Raw genomic sequence first — 25,136 nt, 5'->3', positions numbered from 1 at the left:
GACTCTTTGTTTTTGTTTTTGGGTATTATTTTTTTGCAAAAAAAGAAAAACAACCAAAAAAAAAACTTTCTCCGTGGCGCGTAAAGCGAAATATGAAGAAAGAAAGAGTAAACCAAAAAGGGGGAAGCAGCGAAGCAACGAAGGAAACTAAATACAACAAAAAATTAACAAACAAGCAAATGATTTACAGTTGTTGGCTCTCTTTTCTTTCTGAGTTATTTGCAGGTGACACAAAGGTGTGAAGACAGGAAATTGAACTATGACCATTAGCAGAGAGAAATATCTATGTACATAGGAGTAATATTTATGTTGTTGCTTTTTATTTGAACATTTTTTAAGAGTGATAATGAAACGATCAATCGTATTTTAGATAAATATTTAAAAAAATATCTGAAGGAGCTGAATGGATTAAGAGGATATAAAGCCGATTTCTGAGGATACAAAGACGATAACTAAAAACGTGCACCCAAATGTTATTTATTTATTAAGGGAATATGATAAATCGTTGCAACAAACTTGTTTGTACAATAAATTCTTGTCACCTATCTCATTCAGGCGCGAGATAGCCTTTTAAAAAAACATTTTGGCGGTCAAGAATGTTTATCTTGGCTAATTGAAGTTCAAATTTTATGAAATTTTGTAGACCATTGGACATTAAAAAGAAACAATAGTATTCTAAATTTTATAAAAATATTTTAAGTATTGCAGTAGGAAAACTTCTTACTTATAACACTTATAATCTGTCAAATCTGAATGTTTATATGGACGAAAACGACTATAATCTGACTATTACATATATTTTGACGACTTGTAGTGTTTAATTTGAGTATATTGTAAATGAATATGAATATACAAAAGTTGTTAATGTTTTCACGAATTTGTTTTTCAAATTCATCTATTGCCATTTAAAGAAAACTATTTATCAATGTGGGAGGCTTGCAGACTCTTTAGCATTGATGTTGCTTTGATAAGAAATCTTTATTCAGCTTCAACGTTTCATGGACATTTTTAGTTTCGCTTGTTATGCAAACATTTGGGGACAAACAATAGCAACAATTAAAATGCATATACGATAAACAATGAAACAAAACACAAACAGAAAATAACAAAAAGTGCGTGCTTTGAAAATGTTAGGTAAAATCAGTTTGAAAGTTGCGAGTTTAATGTGCATAATTATTATGAGCTGAGCTCACTTCAAATTCACCTGCGTAACTTTTCTTCTTGCCTTGACTCACCTTGCTGCTCCTCCCTCCAATCCAAACATTGTTCGTGCCAAAATGCACTTCTTGTTTGTTCATTTAATTTGCCTTTGTTTGTGAAACGAAAAACAAAAAAAACACTAAAAAACTACTACAATAATTTCAATTTTAAAAAAGAAGAAAAAAACTAGATACCATAAAAGAAAATGCAATGCTCAACAAATATTTTGCTTGAACAAGTTTTGTGAAAGTGTCTAGCCAAACAGTTAATACATATGAATGAAACTGGACAAATGATTGACTATGTTCCGCCCCTATGCCACGCCTTAAAACTAAAGTGCAACCAAAAATGGAGAAGGAGCAGCAACTTGGCCATCGAAACACGTTTTACGACTTGAACTTTATAGCCAATTTTTATTTTTGTCTTCACTTGGGAATGTAGAATGAATCAAACTTTAAAATAAACATAAAAAGTAACAAACAACTGCAACTGCAATAGATTAAAGCGGATGTTCCTTTTGATGGCTTAGTGTTTAGGTTTGCGAATTATCTTTATATATGTACATCATTAATCATTTTCTACACTTTGTTTGTCTATGAGCATTATCAATTCAAGTAGCTCAGATATCTGAATTATTAATTGTTGCTCAACTCATTAAAAAGTGAAAAAAATTAATTAAATTGCATTTGTAAGACTTCTCAGGGGAGTCAAATTTACACCAAACTCTCGAATTTCACTTTACAGTGAGCCAAGTAAATGTTTTGCCATGCATTGAATAAATATGTTCTTATTTTACAGAACTTCTTGGGTTCGGCACGAAATTGTTTAAATATGTTAGGAAATTTATCGTTTTCCTAACAAATTCTGCACCAATTATTTTAAAACATATTTCACTTGAAATCCTGTAACTTTTTTTCTATATAAATAAAAATGTGGCTAAGAAAATAGCTTTACCAACTGTTAGTAGATATATTAACAACCGTCAAAGAATTGTTGGTATCAAATAACAAAAATATTTTTTTTTTCAGTTAAAATTTGTTTTCGGTAAACATTTTTTGTTATTTTTCTTTGGTTTTTTTTTTCAAATTAAATAAATAATTAATGCTTAAACTTACCCGCTGGTTGTTTATGCAGACCAACCGAAAAAAAAGCAGAGGAAAAATCTCTCAGCGTCAGCACGGTAAAGTAATAATTATCCAACAAGAGGGCGAAATAAAAAGTAAAAGAAATTATTGGCCGACAACAAGTTGTTGTGCTTTCGGGGTGAAATGCGAAACCAGGCTAAGACGATGGCCAAAAGCAAGTTTTTTATGGTCTAAACATACACCAAAAAAGGTTATGCTTAAGCACAGATTATGAAATATGCAACCATGAAACAGATCCCGTCCGTTGAATCGTTTTGGGTTGTTGTTCCTTTTCGTTTTCTTTTGTTGTTGTTGTAGTTGTTGGTCGATTGAAGCTATGGAGCACGTCTATTGAACGCGTCTCGTTAACTCGTTTCGTGGCTCAAAAGGGAATGCAAAAAGGCTCCCTCTCTTCACCTCCGTCGTCGCGTTGTGGTCTGTAGGTGTAACTTATACTCCTGCTGCGGTTTTCATTGAGTGCCTGAAGCGGGGGCGATGGAACGTTTTCCGGTAACGCTATCGTTTTCAGTTCAACTTTTTCTCGTTAAGAAATATTTCGTATTTTTAGCCGATTTTTTGTTTGTTGCACTAGTTGGGGGTGGAGCCCGGGTAGATTTTAGTTAGAATTCGATTGTGCACTTTTTATTTTTTTAAACAAAACACAGAAAAAATAATCGTTTCCCATGAATCACTTGCACCTTAACGCTTTTGTATTAGTTATTTATTCACAATTCAAAATTATTTGCTCGTTAATTTGTTTCGTTGTTGTTGTTGCTGCTTGCTGGTTTTGGGGTTTTATTTTCAATTTGGTCGTTTAGAAAGTGGGTTAACTTTAAGATCGCGCCGTCTTGGCTCTACTACGCTATATGCAAATTTCGTATGTACGTATATAAATTATGTGGCATTTGCCCAAGTCACGCGCATAATTCATTAGATCCGTGATTTATTTCGATTTGTTGCAAATTCTTGCTTCTTTAAACTTTATTCAACTTGGTAATGTGGCGTTGCTCTCGCTCTCATTTGTGGCTTGCAACTTTACAACTTTGATTTTCCGCTTGAGACGTTTGCACTTCAACTCGTTTGGATGGCGACTAAACCGATCGCCACTAAAAACGATATATTTTCAAATTGTAATCACCCTATTATATTCGAATTACGCGCCCGATAGTCCGATCCCGATAACTAACGTACTAGAGGTATAATCGATATGTTATGCTGATTAACGACAACTATAGCGAGCATAAAAATTAAAATATTTGTGAGTGCTATAAACATGCAGCAAGTTGGCACATTATACAATATTTCGATTTAGAATCACCAGGAAGCGCCCATTGCATTGCAGTCGATAGCATGACAAAATGTATACGATCGCCAGTGTATTAAATAATTCTGTGTTTTTTAAACACTCAAAGATGAATGCTTTAATTTATCTGCTTACATTAACGAAATCTTGTTTAATACTTTAAATTTAATAAAAGTTTGAAATGTAACAGTCTATCGATTAAAAAGATGGGGTAGATAACTGGACAAATTTTACGGCATACATCTTACACGTAGATAAACATTTTAAAGTGTAGATACACTTAGATTCGACACTAGAGATGAACAATGCTAATAAACATTTAAATTAAATAATACATCAAAATTCAAGCAAAGCTGAGATGCCTGTAGTGGAGAATGCAAGCCTAGTTAACGTCAATGGGCAATAAACGATATAACGGACTAATCACTGTCACTGCGAAACCTGCAGTTTTTGTCATCTCTAGTTCTTGTTCAACTCTGTCATAAATTATTTTGAAATTGGCTTCCAATTAGTTTAAGGTTGTAGCGAAATGGAGGTCAAGGAAGTTGTTGTCGTTGTAAAATGGAGCGGTAAGGAATACAAAATTGTGGATCTCACAGACCAGGACACAGTGGAAATGCTGCGTCATGAAATTTACCGCAAGACTCAAGTTAGGCCAGAGCGCCAGAAGCTCCTAAATCTCAAGCACAAGGGTAAATTTGGCAATTTTCCAATTGAGCTGGTAAACTTATATAGTTTTTTCCATTTGTTAGGTAAACCGGCAGCAGATAATGTAAAGATTAGCGCCCTGGAATTAAAACCAAACTTCAAGTTAATGATGGTGGGCTCCACCGAGGCGGACATTGAAGATGCATGCAGCCTGCCCGATGACATTGGCGATGTTGTGGATGATTTCGATGATGCAGAAGATCGTGAGGAATCGGTCGAGAATTCAGCCGTGTATTTGGCTAAGATCCAGCGCCGGGTCAGAGACTATAAGATAACTGAGCTATCGCAACCTCGGGAGGGCAAAAAGCTTTTGGTGCTCGATATAGATTACACATTATTTGATCATCGCTCGCCGGCCGAGACGGGAACCGAATTGATGCGCCCATACCTGCACGAGTTTCTTACTTCTGCCTATGAACATTATGACATTGTGATTTGGTCGGCCACCAGCATGCGTTGGATCGAGGAAAAGATGCGCCTTCTAGGCGTAGCAAATCACGAAAATTACAAGATTCTCTTCTACCTCGACTCGAATGCAATGATCTCTGTTCATGTGCCAGAGCGTGGAGTGGTGGATGTAAAGCCCTTGGGCGTTATCTGGGCTTTGTATAAGCAATATAGTTCGAGCAATACCATTATGTTTGATGACATTCGTCGGAATTTCTTAATGAATCCCAAATCTGGCCTCAAAATACGTGCCTTTCGTCAGGCGCACTTGAATCGCTCCAAGGATACGGAGTTGCTCAAGTTATCTGAATATTTGCGCAAGATAGCCGTTAACTGCAAGGACTTTAGTATGCTTAATCATCGCAAGTGGGAACATTACGACCCCAAAAAGAGCTCCTAGGCCCTCATTTTGATTTTCAACCCATGCCACTTGTATTGTAAGATACGTATAAGTTTATTAAATACACATGATTTTATACAGAGCAGCTAAAGCGTGTAACCGCCCTGATCTGCCCAGTGGACGCGTCTCGCTTCTAGGTATTCTTCATGTAGTCGTCGCCGTTCCTCCTCGAGCTTAGCCAGCCTTCGGTATCGCTGCAGCACCATGCCACAGCCAAAGAGAAGAGCCACTTGGCAAATGAGCCACAGAATAAAAAGGGCAATCAGCAAGCTTTGGTTGATGCAAATATTGTCCAGATGTAGCTGATCGTCTATACCGGCAATGAGAAGCACGCCACGTTCGCCGTACAAATAGCTATTGCTATTGGTCTGATCGGGTCCATGGACGCGCAGGTTGTAGTTTAGCGGCAGCTCAACTTGGTGACTTACGTTTCCTTGGTTAGATTGATTACCCACACCTGTGTCATTTGGAGCTACATCCACCACGGTGGAAATATAAACCGGGTTCTGAACCTTTAAACGCTCAACCTGGTCCACTTGACGTCTGCTTCTTGATCCGCTGCCGTTGGCACAATTGCTTGGGGCACAACGATCCACACAGAATCGTATCTTTACGTCAAAATTCACATTGGCCGATCCCGAGAACTTAAAAGCATGAAATCGGGCCCGTAATATATTTTTGGAGTGAGTGCGTATACGCTCCAGAGCTGGAAAAACGCTGGAATCGGTAGGACAGCCACGCTCATCGATCAGCAGTATGTAGTTCTCATTGTTCTGGGTCTTAGCCACCAACGAGGTGGCACGGAAGTCGGGCAAAGGAGCCAACTGTTCCTCCAACTGTATTGGACTGTACTCCGCCACTATTTGGAGTTCAAGGTTTTGTCCAATTTGGACATCGTTGGTTTCGTGTTGATGCGACAGATCGACTATCTGTAGTGTTATCTTTGGATGAGGAAGCGGCGGATCCGAATCTGGCTGGTGTTCCCAGGTACTGTAAAAGAGTGTTAAATTGGGATCATTCATTTATAGTAGATTTCATCTTACTGATCAGCGTATTCTAGCGACGATTCCAGTGCTATTGCACTGGGTACATGTTCTGAAGCATCAGAACTACTATCTCGAACAGTCAATCCCGGCGAAGAGGCAACAGTCGCATTGCTTAGGATGCAGCCCACTTTAATGAGCCGATCGCCTTGGGTTTGAACATTCGGATTATTCTGGATGACTACAAGAGCGGAAATAAAAGTTCTGGAAAAAAATGGAATGCTATGAATTTCAATCGTATTATTTACGAGTAGTTATCGACTTGCCTTTGGTATGATTGTGTCATCTCATAGGCTCGAAGAACGCCGCAACGATTCTCCTTAGCCTCGCTGCCGATTTGCAAGGTCAGCAGAACAGATTCGTTGCCGGTGCCCTGGGCCTGGCAATCTTTGGAGTGCATGCTGGCGTATATTTTGCCAGCAAACCAGTCCTTTGGTCTATAGCCAATGGTCATCTCATTGCGGGTACAGTAAACCTGCACTATGAAGGAAACACAAATCTATTAACAAAGAAATTCACTCATATGATGGACATCACTTACCATCCAAGCACTTGACCCGTCGCATATAGACCGAATTCTCTCGCAATTTCAGACTACGCGGTCCCAGAGATACAATGTCCTCCGAATGCAGGAGACACTCGGATGGGCTGAGCTGATTCACATAGTAAAAGGAGACTCCCTGGCAGTGGAACTTGGATTCACGACTACAAAGCGCCTGACACTGCAATACCAATACCAATTTATACACAAGGAAAAGGTCATCAATCAATCATTATTCCCACAACCCATCGATTACAATCATAATGCGCGGCAGCTGGTGCGCGACGCGTAGGTTTGGACGACAGTGGCGGATCTATGTGGGTGTAAATATTGGAGGGTACCCATCTACCCCTTTTTAACTCTTATAAGCGTTAAAAAAGTCTCCCCCTTCTGGGAGAGGCTGGAAGTTTTGCTAATTTCACGCCCCGTAGAGCCGCCACTGTTGGGGAACACACCTCTTTCTGGGTTAGACCCAAATATTTGGCTTCGGCGGAGATGAAACTGCTGTTGGCATACAATTCATATGAGCAATTGTCATTCTCGATTGGACGCTGGTGACACTGGTTCTCCATATACTCCTCATCGAAGGGCGCCGCCCGGAAAGCGTCAGGCTGTATGTTCTTGTCCTTGTCACTCAACATACAGCGACCCAAAATCTCATGGGACGGAAGACGGCGACTACGACCCGCATCGGGAAAGCTAACAAAAAAGAGATGAGAGAGAGATGAGGTTCGGCTTAGCTCAATGTGATTTATGACTTCACTTTTCGGCACAACAATCATGATATCATAATCAAGTGAAAAGCTTTTGATTCTTAAATGCAATTCATTAATTCAAGGCAATTAATTTTAAAAACAAAACAGATATTTACCGGCCACGATTATTCCGAAACGAGGGGGAAAACGATACGGAGAAACATTTGAATTTGGTTTCATAGAAACAACTCTCGACGCATTCACGACGCGTGACCAGCTTAGGCAGTATCTTTTTAGTCTGAAATACTAGACTGGTTCCAGGAATTTTGGTCAGCGCCCATAGACGACCTTTGCACGTATCGGGAACTGCGAAAACAAAAACCAACAACATCAATAGAAATCAAGGTCTTTGGGCAATCTGGTGAAACTCACCATGCAGGCAGATCTTCTCGTAGAATATGGCCTCGCCATCGGGGACCAGTGGCAACTCATCGGCTATAGCCATATATCGACCTGTACGCTCAAAATATGAATAACCATAGCATTCATTGGTATCCAATAGCAGGACATATGCCATGCAGTCTGGATCATTGTTGCAGCTTCTCCAACACATTTGACTAGCTGGCGGCTCATCGTCTCCAAGTCGATCCCGATCCTTGAAATTGCTTGCTGTCGGTGGCGCGTATATCAAATTGCCGTCACTCAGATAGTCCAACGGTGGACGGAATCCTACAATCTTTTGCAATTGCATCTGATGCAATGGACATTTGAGGAGCAATGCCACTGAGAAGAGGAGTGGGTGGAAAATATGCGAATTATTTGACGGTTGATGAAGCTGACTGAATCGCCGGTATTGCCTCACTTGATTGAAAACCAAACATTTTTCAAATTGCTCATCAGTGATCATTCATAATGGGCTATTATTTTGCCTCGGTTGCCTTAGCTGCATATCAATTACATTTTAGCGTACAAAATAATGCCGAGAATGAGCATCAGTCAATCGAATAAATAATATGCAATTTTTATGCATAACTAAGCAGTGAATAGTTGTAGGAAAAACTTGTTATTTAAATATATCCATTAGCGACATATGACATAACTTTGGGCAATAACAAAGTATTTGACTTTTGGCCATAACTACAGTTTTAATGGAAATGTAAATAATTATCTTTAATAAGTGTTAAAGTAAAATATATATGTTTTACCATTGAATGGAAGTTGACAAATAAAAAGCAAGAAAATTGTCAGCATTAAAAATACCTACAATCATAATAAATGTTGTCTGGATTAGCCAAGGTTGAACACTTTTTAAAATCATGAAAGAAAGGGATGTTTATGACCTGAATTTGTGTATTTCATGTGGCATAATCCTTTTTAATGCACAAACTAATGCTTTCTCTCTAGAGGTCATCTGATGTCCTTCTTAACAGCTTAATCCCTTTGGCTCTTACAATTAAATGCAACGAATTATGGCAATGGCTTAAAACCCAAATGATAGAATCTACTATAATTCGAATTCCACTCTGTGTAGAAGATGTCAAATATTAACGATGTTCAAGTAACCAATGATTTTTTTTTGCTTGTCGTTACGTGGGAATATCTTATCCCAAAGATTACCCGTCCTCTATAACATTCTTCTATATGTTTCTAAAATAAACAATGTATTTTTTAATTAAACACAATATTGATAAGTTCTTCATGGAATTGCATAATGGTGTCTTTTAAAACTTTGTTTGATACTTTCTAGAGAAGATTTGGTTGGAAGTTATTATGAGTTATGGGGTATTTTGGGCTTTAATATTTACATTTCGTTTAAATTACAATTCAAAATTTGTAAATAATTTGGCAATTGTCTATAGAAGTTAAAGGAAGAGAGTTCAGTAATGATGTCTTACAGTCTTAGTACATGGACTAATAAAATGAAAGCTCAAAGTGGCAACTTTATTGACGTATGTATACACGAATTTCTATTCATTATTATAAAAACGCGTTACATTCTAACGCTTTAAATTTAAGATTTACTTCTCAAATTTGTATAATTAACTTATATGATGCTATCTCAAAACATTAACTTTCATGCCAGTCTCGAGTATTTTCCCAGTTTCAGTCACGTGCAAAATATTGTGAGAGTACTCGAACGTCAAGTACGCTTACTTTCAATACAATCTAAATCCGCTCAATGTGCAATATTTTTCGTTGCCTCTAGCATTCTATTGTAAATTGATCTATGGCGTTTTTGTTTAACACTCAAACCGCTTCCACATTTTGCTATTGAATGCAAATTACTTACAAGCGCAAAAACAAAATGTTTAAACTAACTAATATTGTGCAAGCAGCAACCGTGTTAGGCTATCAATGCGTTAGATAAGCAACTAAAAATATGAAAATTACATAGCAGTTGGTAAATATTGAATTCCATGCAATGGATCGAATTCACGGTCAGTATGAAAACAATCATAAATCTAAAGAACTCACCAATTGCATTTTGTTGTAGCATTAGGAAAATGATTGTATATGCTAATTGGCCACTCAGCCATGAGGCCATCCCGGCGGAGGCTGCCAATGCTGGACGAGAAGGCATGATGATTTTATGTGAACATGTTAGTTTGTAGGCCGGACCAATAAATTGCAATTTGATTGAATTTCGGCTAATGCACGTACACGGGTATGGATTACAATATTAACGTTTAGTTTTTGTTTGCTTAATATTGCAGTTTGTACAAGTTGTTTGCCACAATTTAACACTTTTCGCACACACACATGCTCGAATGTAACTATTTGCATGTAGTCCTCGAGCCTTTTCAACTTTCCCATGAATAATTAATGGAACCAATAAAATTTGTTATGTATTCAACACAGTTTTGGGCAATCGCAGCACTCACTAATTATTCGAAAACAATTTTAATGCATTTGTATTTATGGATTATGTATTATATTTTCCTCTTGGGTTTTTTTTTGTTCTCTCTTTTTAATTAGGTAAATGCACTTTGAACGCGTCTGTACCGGGCGACTCTCGACTTGCAAATAATTGAAGCTGAGCTCACTCTAAGCCACAAATGAGCGGGCAGGCCAGGTAGCTAGTGATGCTTCAATCGAGCGTTGACGAGAAGCAGCGAGGCGGCTAACCGAGCGTATGAGAAATTTCATGTCAACGTCGCGGCGTTGGCTGAGATTGCTGATTAGATCGCTGGAGTGTATCCACCATCCATCCGAATTGTTCGATGGTTACAAACTATTTAACGCGAGGGCGAGGGCGAGGCCTGGCACATGCGTTTCTATAAGTTCAGGTAGGTAGGTAGTTAGACCCCACTCCACACCCTTAAGTATATTTGTATCTGTGTATCTAGCCATGCATGTTAGCTATGGGCCTCATTGTCTCCTCGGTCTGTCTGACTGTCTCTGGCAACCGACTTGTCCCTTTCTCTGTTTGTTTGCACAGTTGTGACCCCCCAGCATCGTTTGTTTTGTACGTTCTTCTTGTCAGTTCTGGTTGTTGTTGTTATTGTTGGATTCAATAGCACTTTTAACAGTTCAGTGGTTTTGGCGTTGACAATGTTTGTTTGCCTTTTGTTGTATGTACGTACGTCTGTAGCTTCCGAATGATAAATTGTTGTTGTTGATGATTCTCATTTATGTATTGCATCAAATCTATATACACACACACACACATGCATGTCTGGTTGTGTGTCTTTTTGTTTGGTTGTTTTTGCTGCTGTAACATGTGGCGTATGCGCAATGTTGTAGGCAATTTGTTGACTCTAATTGGTATGTATGTATGTGCATTGTATTTGTAGGTATATCATTTAATTAGTAATTAATTAAAGGGCAACTTGTGCGTGACCTCTGCAAACTTATTGGCAACCGCAAAAGAAGTTGGCCAAGGTTATTTGGGCGTCGATTCCACAGAAACAGAAACAGTGCTCAGAAAAATAAATGTCTTGCTTGGTTGCTTGTTGACATTAAGGTACACGCAATTGCTAAATTTGCCATGTGATGATATGGTACGTAACAGCACTCAAGTATATATACATATATGGACCATGTGCGTGTGTGTGTGAATGCGGATGGGCGGCTACTGCTAGCTACTGCAGTATGTTCTTTACGTGTTTCACTGCGTATACGTAATAATTCATCAGGCTGCCACACGACACATAAAACTGCGCAATAATTGCATACCCAAACTGCAGTCCACCAAAAAGCAAGAAATACTATCAACAATGGGAAATTCCCAGCCTATATTCATGTTGAAACCAATGATGGACCCAAGGATACCCATTGTTTGTTTTGAAATAACAACATCCTCAGACTTGGCATGGAAGCCATCTGCCTTGGGCTCCATGGACTACTGGGTATCAAAAAAAGGGTCCAAACAACATAAAACATTTACTAGTTAGCGTGACTCGACGCTAGAACTCTACATAAAAGGTAAGAGTATACAATTTTAACGCTTTGGATATAAACAAAAGCCATGGCAAGTGGCAAATGCGAATGCAAAAAATAAAACAACCCAGCAACGACCCACAAACTTTTCCATTTCACCTTGAACTATAAACCGTGTGCATGTGTGTGTGTGTGTGTGTGTATGAGTGTATGTCTGTGTCAACAAGTGACGCTTGAATGACGCATGAAAATAAAAGTTACAAACTGCACACACACACACACACACAAACAAAGTAATAAAAACATATAAAAGGCATATGGCAAAAGTTGTGCCTAATTAAAAATGCCAAAAAGTCGAGAGTCACAGAGTATTTAGTAGGTGATGAGGGATACGGAAGGGTGGTGGAGGTGGGGGTGGGGGTGAGGGGGTTAGATATCAGCAACAGCAGTAGCAGCAGCAAACCAAAACAATGTGCCACTCATACATTTTCACACTTGGCACATGTCGAGTTGGTCTACAACTCAACCAGGCGTTGCATACATGCAACTTGTCCACATTGTCTGATTCACTGAATTATGCAAATGAGCCTGAGCAACAAGAATAACAAAAACAAAACAAAAAAGTCAGCCCAGTTGGTGTCGGCGTCGATGTCAGGTCAGGTCGACCGTGCCGGGAAACATGTGTTCTTTTATGCCTGACTTGACATGGGGCATTTCCATGGCACATACCCTTGTCAGGGAAGTTCTTTAAAGGACCCCTGTCTTTATTGATCGATTGTTTAGTCTTACTTTCTTATATCAGATCTTAAATCTTTACTTCACCTAATTAAAAATCGCATCTTATAAATGGTCGTGAATAGTCAAAACTTTGACTAATCTTAAGAACTATAAAGATCAAGTGCATCTGTTTTCAAAACAAATTTTCAAGCCTTTGCACGAGTGCCACATTAATTTCCTTTTCCACTGGGTTATTTCTCTTTAGGCGCCTTTATATCTACGTCTGTGTGCCTGGTGTGGTTGTGTGCAAGTGTTGCCATTTATGTATGTGTTTTGTGTTTGTGCCTTGCAGTCAAAAAGTCTGTCAGACTAAAACAAATCAACCAACACACAACACAACAGCTCACAACAACTTTGACTTGCATGTCCCCCTTCAGAAGTTAAGGCAAGTATGTCTAAGGGTGTCTATGTCTGTGTGCATGCGTGTGTCTATCTATGTGCAGTTTCTTAATTGTTGCTCGAGTAACTTCCGTTTTGAGCTACATGCTCCAAAGTTGCCGCCGGTTTGCACCCTTGACACCGCCGACACCACCAACATCGTCGTCATCGTCGCATTCGCCATGAACCATGAGCCATCGTCAACTCATACTTAAAACTAGCGTGTGAACTATTCAACGTTGTCAACAGTGATCCCCCCTCTCTCTCTTTCCCGCTCCCACTCTCTTTCCCCTGTGACCGAACCTCTTAATCTACATGGCTTGAAATTTATTTAAATCTCTGCCATAATTGTTTTGTGTGCCTGTTGCGCTTTGGCCTCTTCTTAAATGTCGCTGCTGCTGCTGTTGTTGTTGCTGTTGGTGGTGTGCGCATAAAATTAGCTTAACAAATTTATTGTTAGTCGGTGGCATTCTTGGCACTATTGTTGACAATGCGACAGAGTGATGGAGCAAAAAGTTGCTATACTTACTCTTTTTCTCTATTATTTGTTGATTTAAATGTCACAAGAGTCCACTCAATCTAAAATACTCTGCATTTGTGGTCTAAATATTTAGCTGATGAGTTTAAAATGTAAATATATAGTAAATTTTACTTTAAGGAAGAGTTCTTGGTTGCATCTGAAAGGTTTCTCCAGGTGACGTACAAGTTGCCCTTTATTTAAGGACCAAAATAATGTCACTTCCCAGAAAATGATGTAACTAATTATTATCATATACTTTCTTTGCACAAAAGCGGCATAAAAAACTAGCTTTCCTTCGGTTTAGTCGGTTTTATATATATTTAGATGTGACACTTTCTCTTTCTCTCTTACCTTATCTCAAAGTGGACATTCCATTTATTCGGATTAAATCAAAAATAATGTTGGTATATATTTAAATTGCATTAAATAATATTTATTGGTTTCACTTCATTTCATTTCATATATAAATTAATATCAAGTGTTTAATTAAGTAATAAAAAATGAAAATATATGAAAAATCTCTTGACTTATGTACTCTTGCCACAAAATAATGATTCAAATGCAAATCGTTTATAGGTGTATGTATGTTTTTTCATGACGATATATAATTGATATATCAGAAATGCTATTTCGTTTCTTGGATAATACATACATACATATGTATGAATGTATGTAGATAGTAGTAGGAGGGAAGGGGACAAGATGAACATAAATTTAATTTAAAGTGCCAAAAGTTAGTTAGTTTCTTTCTTGCTGGTTTTCATTTTGTTTCTGATAGTTATTTGTTTTATATTAATGCTCGAATTAATGCAATTTGCATAAGACATACATGCATACATACACAACGTACATAAATAGTACATACATAAATACACAATCATCATCATCATCATTATCCTTATGATCATCATCTCCAAAATTCATCATAGTACATAGTCGGTTTTTATTGAGTTTGTTTTTCGTTTTATGTTTGTGAAATTTTCATAATTTGTTAAATGCAGCCGAAAACATATATATATATATATATAGATTTATATTCATATTCTCACTTGATCGCCAAATGATTGTTATATTTGTTTCTTGCTATAATTAATATGCTTTTTAAGTTTAGTTTTTTGTTTTTTATTTTGTATTAGCAATTTTCTGGCTTAGCTTTTTCCTTTTTTTTTTTTTTTTTTTTTTTACTACAATTGGCTATATAATTATGTTCACTCTTTTTTTTCGTTTTGGTTTTCAAGCATTTTTGTTACTTATTTTTTGTTGTTGTCTTTTTAATTTCTGTTAATTAAGTGAAAAAATGCCGATTTTCCCAAAGAAGATTAAATCGGCTGTCCAAATTTGTTGGTTTTTTTTTTTTCTGTGTTGTGAATGTGACTTAAAAACATATTTGTTTACTGTATATACTTACATTTATATATAATTTATGTATATATATTTGTCTATATATATAGATCGTATATTGTTATATCATATGCATTATGTGGAATTTAGATCTCATTTTTACGGTGTGTTTTGGTTGCAAGTTAAGTGTAGCAAATTCTTATCGTTTTGTGAGTTAAGTGAGATATAAGTAGAGTTATCCCTAGCCCATCGATTGCCTTTCTTCTATTAACTCAAAGCTAAGCCTGGTGCTTTCTTGTCTACATATAGGTAACGTATATATATATATATATACTTTACATGACCATGCACAGGTTGTGCCACACATCTTGAGACAAGGTATTGAATTAACTAATTACATCGACAATTGTTTATCTAGTTGTAATATATGTAGTTGTCTCTTACTAAGATATGCATTGATCTTTAGAAGATTTAACTATCATAGACCCAATCGTATGGAATTGTCAAAGTTATTGGCTAGTTGAATACCTTATACCTAGATGATGGCTCCTGTAGACATGAGTGATATTGAATGTATGCTTCAGTAATTCTAAATGAACATTTATATGCAACTATGAGTATCATTAGCTACTACACACAACTACAATCTCTCAATTTCCATCCTCCACGTCCATCATCCATCTTCAACATTATTCTCATCGTCCTCCAACATCCTCTATCCTTCTCTGTTCACATAATTGTGGGTGTATCCTTATTTAACATTTATCGATTTAGCAGTTTGTCATATAATAATTTAATGGTAAAAAACATAGAAAAACCACACAGAAAACAGGAAACAAAAGGGAAAAAGCTGGCAGACAATTTACTGCTGGTGAACCGTTCTTTCTTTATGCAGTTAGATATTTCTTTTCGTAGTTCATTCTTTCTCACTTTTCATTTCTTTCTTTTTTGCAAAAAACCTATCACATAAATTTATACTTTTGGGCGGAATTCTTAGCGTGTGTTATACGTTTTTTTTTTTTTTGTTTGCATTTATGCTTTTTTTTTTTCTTTTACTTATTTTTTTGCAGAAGAGGACAGAAAGAAAGGCCAGATATATATGTAAGTATATATAATTTGTATATATATGTGATAAGATCAAAATCTCTGAGAACCCAAAAAAACCAAATAACTCAAAAACTTTTGACCACGGTGACCATTGAATCCAGGGTAAGCTACAACTATTTTCTTTTTGCCATGGCGATTTTTGGTTTGTTTAGTTTCCTATCGTTGCGAGTGTATGTGCTTCTTTGTGTATCTGTGTGTGTGTGTGTGTGTGAGTATTATGCTGTTTTCGCTTTTTATGTAAATATGTATATATGTATGTAGTTAGTTTCTATTCAAAAACGCTTACTTAGCTACTGCACATTTATTTGGTTTGCTTTCATTTTTTCTTCGGATTCTTTTTTTGCAATTATATAATAATATTAAACTTCTTTTTTTTTTTTTTTTCTTTTGTTTTTTAACGCTTTGCTGACTTGCTGAGATGCCAGCCGCGAATAACTGCTGTATGATTTCCAATCAATTTTAGTTGTTGACTTGGCATTTAGAAAACCAGCATCTGATCGGCGCTACCCTCCGCGCTATCCTCATCATCAGCTCCTTCATCGTCCTCGTCGTCGGAAGTTAACGAGGCAGCATTATTAACCACAGATTCTGTTTTGGGTTTGGTTTTTCCAGAAGAAACATCAAACGGAAAATTAAATGCATGCCATAATATTATTATTATTATTTGCTTTCTTTTAATAAACCTAAAAGCCATATTAAACCGAATTGTGTACTAAGTTTTTATAGATTTGGCCACTAATCTATTTTCATCTCGTTTCTTGAGTGTGCATATCTAATAGGGAATTGCCATAGACAAGTACAAGAAAGTTTGCTTATATTTATGCATTCATTCGTATGATACACATGGCGTATGCGTGATATTAATAGTTAAACTCAATTACAGATCCCTTTTACTGTATTTATGTACATATACCTTTCAGATTGCAGTCCTTTAACAAACTTAAATGTGGAATTAATTCAGCTTAAGCTGCCTATCTGCTGTCCGGTCCCTGTGGGTTGCTTGAGAAGGCTTGCCCTTACTGTCTGGTTGTCTGGTCTGGTTCAACAGGCGGAAACAATGAATGTGGACAACTGCTATAAAAGCAGATTACGTATACGCATTGGTAAACAAGATGTTTTTCAAAGAAACTCGTAAACATGCTGAAATATCAAGCAAGGTCGAGCTCGAACACTGAGCAGATAATATTTTTCCGTAAATCGAGGGAAAAATACATGACAATAACAACAATCGTTTTTGTTGCCCAAAGAGAATCCCTAAATATTTATACACTTAATTGGCTTTAGTCCTTGCTGTTTTATTCTTAAACTAGGCAACTAAGTTGTGTAATTTCCAATCGATTCGCGGAACTCGGTTTTAGAGTGAGGTAAACCAATTCTGAGGCCAAAGTTTTAAATTAAATTTCCATGAATCAAAGGCAATTCTCCCATAAGTCTCATGCACTAATTGAGATGAATAAATTGTACTCACATTCCATTGAATTATGTGAACAGAACAGAAAAAACTGTAAATTAATTTGTATAAGTATGAATATCTGTGTTAATTACGTGTCGAGTCATTAACAATCCGCTTTTACATTTAATCTGGCTTTGGCCTGCCAACTTTGTAACTAAATATGATTAATAAATAATTTACTTTAACTATGTCATGTCAGTTTTTCTATACTGACTGATGTCTATACATAATGTATCTGTTATTGAAGAGGGCTCAAGTTTCGGCAGATTGAATTGATGCTGGTAATAACTGTTTTTCAATGAAATTTAGAAATTTGTTGAATATGTACTCACCGCAATTGGGTTTGCCGCGTGTGCGTGTGTTGGCGAACTCCACTCCATGTTTGTCCACACACCAGCAGACGCCCACCGAGTTGTGGCATTGGGTGGGCTTATAGAATCCTTGGACATCGCAGTCGGGTGCGTAGGCCCCTAATTAGTTTAAACAACAAAGGGCAATAGCAACAATAAGTAGACGACCAACAACAATGCACCATTTTAGTAAGTCAGCATAATTGGCACAGGGTGTACGAGAATATATATATATAAATATATGTGTGTGTAGGTGTGTGTGTGGTGTATTTGTGTTTTGAAATCGTTTATATGTGTGTGAGTTAGAAGAAAGTGAAAAGCAGCTCAAGCAAAGTTGTTATTGTTTAGTTTTTCTTATACTCTTCTAAATATGGCCATGTACATTTTGTGACGAGATTTGAGAGAAAACTTGAACTAGCCCTTAATAAATAACAGTTATTAAGTATTTCAACTCCTTTGGAAGCTGTATAAGATATTAATCTAATGATAAAACTAAATCTGAGTATAAGAAATTATACCTTAAAGTTGTCTTTCTTAGGGACTTTTCTCTTCTTATTGAATTTAGAAGTGTTTGATAACTAGAAAGTCTAGATTTGGAAAATGACACTTGCATGGCCAAAAAATTATTATAAATATTTTCAAAACATTTCTAAATTATAATCAAAAAACTAGTCTAACCTAAGACACATTTCTGCCCATCCTAAATAGATTAATCATGTGAGTGGTAAACAAGGTATTTGTTAATAAGTGTGTTTAAAGAATTGCCATGCCTTTGCTTTGAATAAAATTGTTCCTTTTCTTTTTTTGTTTCCTCGTAACGTCAACTTTAAACACACACAAAAAAAAAAAGAAGCCAACAGAAAATTATTTAGTTAAAGTTTATAATAGAAAACACAGAAAAAAAGAGCACAGGACACTCTCTCTGGGCAGGAGGAAAATAAAAGTTTTTTGTTGTTGTTAAAAGTGTTTAATTTGCTGGCTTAAAAGTTGCGTTTTGGTTCAGAACGAGATAGAAACAGAGCGCGCAGAGAAATAGAAAGCTGAAGAGGAGAGGCAGGAAGAATAGAGGGTAGCGCAAAAAAACCAAGCACAAAACGAAAAGTTGCACAAAAAAAGGTGACTTTTGTTAATTGGTGTGGCCAAACAAGTTAGTGTGTGTTAGAGTGTGAGAGTGTATGTGTGTCTGTGTGTGTGTGTGTGGGTTAAAAAGGGTTTCTATTTAGCTGTCAGGCTCTTAATTATAGTTTGAAAAAGGTTAAAGCAACTGTGACTCAGTGTGACTTTATGTGTGTGTGTTTGTGAATAGAAAAAGTGTCAAACAAACAAAAACAAAGCGCAGACGGCAAATGGCAAAGGAGAGAAAGAGGGAGAGAGAGAAAGAAAAAGAGCGAGCGAGCGAGCAAGCGAAAGAGATAGCAAGAGAGAAAGTAAGAAAGAAACTGAAACCTGGCTTATTACGGATTTACTTATCGTATCGAGTTGCTGAGGTTGTGAAATTGTTAGTGTTCTCTTAACCAACTAACCGCACACAACTCGAACGTAATTTCGTTAGAGAGAACATAGAAGTAATTAGTGTTATGTTAGCTAGAGAAATGTCCACCTGTACCTATCTCACCTGCAAAGTCGCCGGCAATTCTTCGGCGCACTGCAGCACATGGGCGATCGGTCTTCTCGAAGCAACGGCACCATTCCCGGGTATTAATCGAACTATCCGCATCCAGATCGCAGGTATCAATGAATGGCTTAATGCAACGCTCATTCTGATCGTGCTCCAGATCGTACATCTCTTGCAGGGACAGCAGGCCATCGTTGTTCAAATCCAAATGACCGAACATCCATTTCGCCTCGGTTTTGCAGGCAGGCGGGAAATGGGCCTTGGACTTTTGGTTATGCTGGCGACGTTTCTTGCTATCAGCCATAATCACTGAGAACCAGTCAAGCAATCGATTGCCAATTGCGGTCAATTGCTGTGGCTTACACTCTGCGGACTTTGATGGATAGCCTAAAAGAATTGGGTGCATTAAGACACTTGGACCCGAGAGAACGACCATTTCAACTAACCATTCATATTATTGTTATTGTTCTTGTTGTACTTTTGTGGCTGTTTCTCCACCACTTCGTTATAATTGCGCATCTTATGCTTATCCTCCTGGTACTTGGCTTCCTGTTGGATGGATGCGTTTAGTGGTTTAGATTAAGAGGAGTTATTTTAAGTGTATTGGGAATTCTTATATACTAAGATCTTCTACGATGATTCGTTCTCCACTTACCTTCTTGTAGGCTGTGTATTTCAGATATTTGTAATGTTTATTATCATATTTGATCTCTTCGGGAGTGAATGTATATTGAGCATTGATATGGTTATAGTGACGATTGTTATCCTCTTTGTCCTATGGGGAAAATGTTTTATTTGTATAGTTTGTAAAGAATCTGGGTGTAATTTTCACTTACATTCATGATGGTATTGAAATCGTTGTTGTTGCCATTCATTATATTGCCGCTATTCATCATAATGTTGTTGTTGTTGCTATCCTTAAAGGCCTGCTGTTGTTCCAAAATGAGTTTCTTATTGTATTTGTTATTGTTGTTGTTGTTGTTGCTGCTGCTACCGTAGCCTCCAATTCGCTGCAGTCGCTTGCCATCGGCATTCTCTGCGAAATAAATGGCCATCATATAAATCCGCTTGGCTAGGCAAAACTTTTACGTATCCTGGGCTTTATTTCTATTTTTCATTTTTCTTTTTCAGGTTTTTTTTTTTTTTGCCGACTGGCAATGCGCTTTCATCTGTGCAAAATTGAAAATTAACGTTCTACCTCGACTGGCTGACTGGCTCACAGACTCATAGGCCCACTGGGCGGGATGCCTGGATAACTCCCCCGAGTGCCTCTCAGGCCCATTGTGAGGGCCAGGAACAATGGAGGCTACTTGTTCGACAGCCTATTAAATATTTAACAAGTGATATACTCTACAACAAAATGTTTAAAGCCCAACCAGCCAGTGTGGAGGAGCCACGGAAATCTGTTTTGGTAATTGGAATTTTTAATTGCCAGACTTTTAACCCGCTTCTTGCCCGTTTGGCTTGTTTTGACTTAAAGAGTTTTGCATAACAAGAAATTACATTGAGTGTAGCATACTTTTATGGGCAAACGAACTCGGCATGCAATTTATTTTGTAGTCAACGTCCTGTAGTCAAGCTGGGGCCGATTCTGGCCGCTTGCCAGGCTCAGGCCTCATTATGTGCGGTCTGAGCTTGTCATCCCCATGTATTGCCCCCATCGCCGCCATCTATTTCCATCTATTTGCCATTTTGTTTTTCTTGCCATTTTCCATTTGTTATATGTATATGTATCTATGTATGTATGTATGTACACGAACTTACCCTTGCAGGGACAGAATCCTTTGCAGGCAATCCGTATGGATGTCGAATGTATGCAATTGTGATAATCCAATCTGCATAGTGATGAGTAGGTCCTGTTGTCCGCTCCGCAAAGGAACGTTGGCTTGGCCACGGGGCACGGCTTGCAGTTGCTGTTGGATTTAAGAAGAAGAATGAAATTGGAGTTTGGCGATGAAGTTGAAGTTTGAGTCAGAGAAAGAGAGGAAAAGTCAAGAGAAATCAGAAAGGCAAACTCAAGAGGGCACAACAGAAACAAATACATATATAGATGACATGCAAAATTAATTTTTATGCAAATGAAGTAGTCTGCGTTGTTTTGCTCTCCTTCTTCTTCTCCCTTTGTTATCATTTTTTGCATATACATACAGACAATGTTTTTTTTCTCGGTTTTTCCCCAAAGCTTTGGCAATTCACTGCTGGCCAGGTGAGAGGAGAATCGTAGCCACTCATACTGTCGTCGTACTGTTTTTTTTTTTCTCTTTTTATTTAAATATTTATTTAACATGCGACTCACGCACGACCAGGCAAACACACACACACACAAGGGACCTCGGGTGTCATGGGAGTTTTGGCATCGCATATCAGGCAAAAATTTTATTTTAATAATTTGCTCAAATATTTAAACTGCCGACAGCATAGCTATAGGCTTGGTCCTTGTTCGATAAAGAGGCCAAAGGACTTAAGTTGTCTAAATGAAATATATATGCAAATAAAGAGGTGCTGAAACTTCGATGAGTTAATAAATTGGGCTGGACCCAACTTCACTCGAGGTTGATGAAGAAACTTATTTGTTGTCAAAAGTAATCTTCTATGAATCCTGCATCCATTACTCTAGATTTTCTTCTCATTTTCGTTTAAATTACTAATGATAGATATTCCCTATCGCCGTTGCTGGAGGATGCAAATTGAATTTACAATTTAAAAATGCAGACAAGTTGTAGTACATCAAGAATTACATAAAATATATGTATATAAGTAGGTACATATTGAATATATTCATTACGTGCTCGTTTCCAGCCTTTTCAGCTCATTTCAGGCAAAATGTATGGCATTCAACCATGTTATGGTATTTTTTGTTGTGTGAAATTTAAAACCAACACAATTGGAAGCAAAAAAATTAATTCAATTAATTTTGACTGGCGTTGCTGCTGCTGCTGTCCATTCATTAAAAAGGCTTTACATTGGGGGGATTTTTTGATCAGTGTCAGTGGCAGTGGGACTTTTTATTGGTTTTACCCAAACTCGAATCTGCACCCGAACACAAACTCCCATAAGCCATAAGCCAATTGCCGATTGACCATTGCCCATTGCCCGTTGCCCATTTTGCCCACTGCCAATGGGCAGATTGTTTTATTTTTTCTTTGCACTCCCCTCGCTCACTTCCATTCGATAATTTTATTCCCAGATATACTATGTATGCACATATATATTTTCTATACAAATATGTACCTATGTATGTATGTATGAAAGTGTATACACAATTTTGTCTATGGCCAAGCAAATTGCGCGTGTTTGTTCAGTAAATTGGCGACTTCTCTTTTTCACTGGGTGTGGGCAGCAGTGGGTCAAATGCAATTTGCTACTAATTTTTTGTTCATTCTGCCTGTATTGAAATGAAACGCGTTTAATTGCTTTATTTGGCAGCTATAATTAATGGATTGTTTTGAAAGCTTGATAATTGGTCAGAGAAATATTAATTGAAAATGGGTTACAAATGCCAATTAACTTTGGCATTAAGTTAACTTTGATTTTAAAAACTAGATATATATATATATATATATTTTTGAAATATATTGATCGTAAGTTTAAGAAGTAATTTAATTGAATATCGGAATAGACTGAGAATTATTAGAGAATTGAAATTGGTCAGTTTCCATCTGCCCGCATGGAAATACATATCACAGCTTTAAAGCTTTTATTAGGAGTAACATATAGTGGTCCGATCCATCTGATTCACGGTCTAGGAATAGAATATATATACTTTATATGGTAGGAAATGCTTCCTTCTATGCGTTGCACACTTCTGACCAAAATCAAGGGTATAAAAAAGTAAATTGCATTCAAATGCTATACAAGAAATAAGGGAATAACCTAGAACACCGAGACTCTGACTTAAAAACTGATCAAATATCGATATTCAAGGCTGATTGGCTTAAAATTTTCATTAGAAGTATTATCGCATGTTGTATTATAGGTTTATTTACACAATTTATTTATTCTTTGCTTTAAATTTCTTTGGTACTTCTTAAAACTTTGTTGTTTACTTGATGTCCTTTTATTTTGCTCTTGTCTCGGTGTCATATACATATCAATGTGAGAAAAAATTCATTTTATTCAATTAAGTTTGAATTAAATAAGCTTTGTCAGTGTTTGTTTAAAGACTTTTGACCATTTAAGCTGACCAATTTCGTAACTGAACCGTAGCAAACGAAATGAATGAAAGAGAATCCATGCATGCCCTTTTTATCCTTTTCGTTCATTCTTTTCCTTCTGTCTTTTCGTTTCAATTAAAAATTTGTAGGATTCTCCTTAGTCATGCCTTTGTTTATTTCATTTTATTCGATTGTTTGTATAAAATTTAATGAAATTCCTTTACCAAGGCTGTGAAAAGTAGTCGAAAACATGTTTATTTTATATACATATATATATGTATGTATATATTTTTGCCCTACATTGTGGGCATTGTTTATGACAGGATTCTGGAATCTTTGACTTCAATTGGTTTTCTGTGCGGTTCTTCTCTCTACAAATTGACCATCAAATGGCCAGCGGGGTAAAAAATAAAACAAAAAATTAAACGAACGAAAAAATTCACATTGTTACTTAAATATTTGCTTTCAATTTTCAAACCCAGCAGCATATCGAGAGGAAAGAGAGAGATAGAAAATGGGGTATGGTATAGTAAATTGGGGGCATACCATGTTTGGGTTATAGCCTTTGAGCTGCTGAAGCCGACAGTTTCATGTGCATAGACCACAAAACAGCTCAGTGGTTTCGTATAACTGCCAGGGACAGGCACAAACAGAAGCAGCAGCAGCAGCAGCAGGAGCATCTCAATCTATGACAGAGAGATGCAGGGACAGGGACAGGGGCAGAGGCAGAGGTAAGGCTGAGGTAAGAGCTCAACTTCTATGCACCATCCGGAGCAGCGACCACCCTACCTTATTTTGCCCCCAACACGTGATGGCATATTGTTACAACAAACAATGGCTGCCATACACAACACACACACACACACATACATGAGTTATGAGTGACAGCATGAGTGCCACAGTGGTTTGAGTTATTTGACACACGAATAAAGACAAAATTGAGCAGAATAAACATCTCAAGATAAAGGTAAAGCGTAAACATCAGAGAGCAAGAGACTTTAAAATGAACCAGAAAAATGACTCAAATGGAATTCTAATGTTTTAATTTTTGTTGTTTTGTACCAGTAATTAAAATTTCAAATAAAATTCCATTGCCTTTACAGTTTTATTAAGAACGTCCTACGGATGACTCTCCATGTAACTCGTTTCCTCACATCATCCTCTCTAGCTGTCCCCCAGTTTGTGACCCTTTTTAGAGAGAGCAAAGCCTTTGTTTGACTTGCTACTGAATGAAAGGGAACTGACAGTGGAGCAAGCAGCACCTCTTCTGCACCTCTCCTGCCATCCCTGCCGTTTGAGGGCTCAGAGCAAAATGTTCACAGCAAACTATTGATTTTACCAATTCGTCGGGGAATGTGGTAGGTGACACACACGCTAGGCGCCATTCATATTTTATGCCATTGACATAGATATATGAATAGAGAAAGAATTCTTTCCATTTGGTGTTTCATGCCCTTGCCAAAGAGGTATATCCATTTGGCTTTAAAATCGTGAGTAGACCTATCCGATAAAGCAAGGAAAAATGCGGACTGTGGTCTAGGACAACAACTTTTAAATTTTCCAGTCTGTTTGAGGCCACCAACAAAAATATCCTTTGTCC

General features: G+C 37.2%; 4 protein-coding genes across 6 annotated transcripts in view; 1 reads left to right on the top strand and 3 right to left on the bottom strand.

Annotated features, from left to right (window-relative positions):
* LOC137582561 (pneumococcal serine-rich repeat protein) overlaps positions 1-3,401 on the bottom strand; it is a 34,823-nt gene extending 31,422 nt beyond the window's left edge. For both annotated transcript variants that reach the window (XM_068297150.1, XM_068297151.1), the window contains exon 1: positions 2,316-3,401. The gene's annotated coding sequence lies outside the window, so the exon portion shown is untranslated. The remainder of the gene's footprint in view (positions 1-2,315) is intronic.
* A 559-nt stretch (positions 3,402-3,960) lies between these two features.
* Ublcp1 (Ubiquitin-like domain-containing C-terminal domain phosphatase 1) lies at positions 3,961-5,267 on the top strand. The gene is made up of 2 exons (XM_068297311.1): positions 3,961-4,319; positions 4,380-5,267. The coding sequence occupies exons 1-2, from the start codon at positions 4,157-4,159 to the stop codon at positions 5,180-5,182; spliced, it is 966 nt and encodes a 321-aa protein (XP_068153412.1). The 5' UTR covers positions 3,961-4,156; the 3' UTR covers positions 5,183-5,267.
* Positions 5,213-10,501, bottom strand: LOC137582680 (uncharacterized). Its single transcript, XM_068297310.1, has 8 exons — positions 9,937-10,501; positions 7,894-8,244; positions 7,638-7,827; positions 7,222-7,465; positions 6,767-6,947; positions 6,492-6,705; positions 6,226-6,429; positions 5,213-6,172 (listed from the first exon to the last, which is right to left on the bottom strand). Exons 1-8 carry the CDS (start codon positions 10,040-10,042, stop codon positions 5,269-5,271), a joined length of 2,394 nt encoding a protein of 797 aa, XP_068153411.1. The 5' UTR covers positions 10,043-10,501; the 3' UTR covers positions 5,213-5,268.
* Positions 10,502-13,933: 3,432 nt separating this feature from the next.
* Cow (Proteoglycan Cow) overlaps positions 13,934-25,136 on the bottom strand; it is a 42,398-nt gene continuing 31,195 nt past the window's right edge. The window contains exons 5-11 of one of the 2 annotated variants that reach the window (XM_068297124.1): positions 21,147-21,295; positions 20,219-20,418; positions 20,038-20,157; positions 19,829-19,931; positions 19,374-19,769; positions 17,750-17,887; positions 13,934-16,552 (exon numbers count right to left, since the gene is read on the bottom strand). In XM_068297124.1, coding sequence (XP_068153225.1) covers positions 16,443-16,552; positions 17,750-17,887; positions 19,374-19,769; positions 19,829-19,931; positions 20,038-20,157; positions 20,219-20,418; positions 21,147-21,295 — 1,216 coding nt within the window. In that variant the 3' untranslated portion in view covers positions 13,934-16,442. The remainder of the gene's footprint in view (positions 16,553-17,749; positions 17,888-19,373; positions 19,770-19,828; positions 19,932-20,037; positions 20,158-20,218; positions 20,419-21,146; positions 21,296-25,136) is intronic. The other variant, XM_068297125.1, reaches the window with a different exon arrangement.

The sequence above is a fragment of the Drosophila tropicalis genome, unplaced genomic scaffold (genome assembly GCF_018151085.1).
Source record: "Drosophila tropicalis isolate 14030-0801.00 unplaced genomic scaffold, ASM1815108v1 contig_859, whole genome shotgun sequence".
Classification (NCBI taxonomy): domain Eukaryota; kingdom Metazoa; phylum Arthropoda; class Insecta; order Diptera; family Drosophilidae; genus Drosophila; species Drosophila tropicalis.
The sequence above is the reverse complement of the archived record's forward strand: the minus strand, read 5'-3'. Positions and strand labels throughout refer to the sequence as shown.

Coding starts and splice junctions, on each gene's coding strand:
- LOC137582680 (XM_068297310.1), bottom strand. CDS start 10,042: ATGCCTTCTCGTCCAGCATTGGCAGCCTCCGCCGGGATGGCCTCATGG. Junction 6,948..7,221: donor TGGGTCTAACCCAGAAAGAG/GTGTGTTCCCCA, acceptor TTGGTATTGCAG/TGTCAGGCGCTTTGTAGTCG. Junction 6,706..6,766: donor ACGGGTCAAGTGCTTGGATG/GTAAGTGATGTC, acceptor TTTCCTTCATAG/TGCAGGTTTACTGTACCCGC.
- Ublcp1 (XM_068297311.1), top strand. CDS start 4,157: ATGGAGGTCAAGGAAGTTGTTGTCGTTGTAAAATGGAGCGGTAAGGAA. Junction 4,320..4,379: donor CCTAAATCTCAAGCACAAGG/GTAAATTTGGCA, acceptor TCCATTTGTTAG/GTAAACCGGCAGCAGATAAT.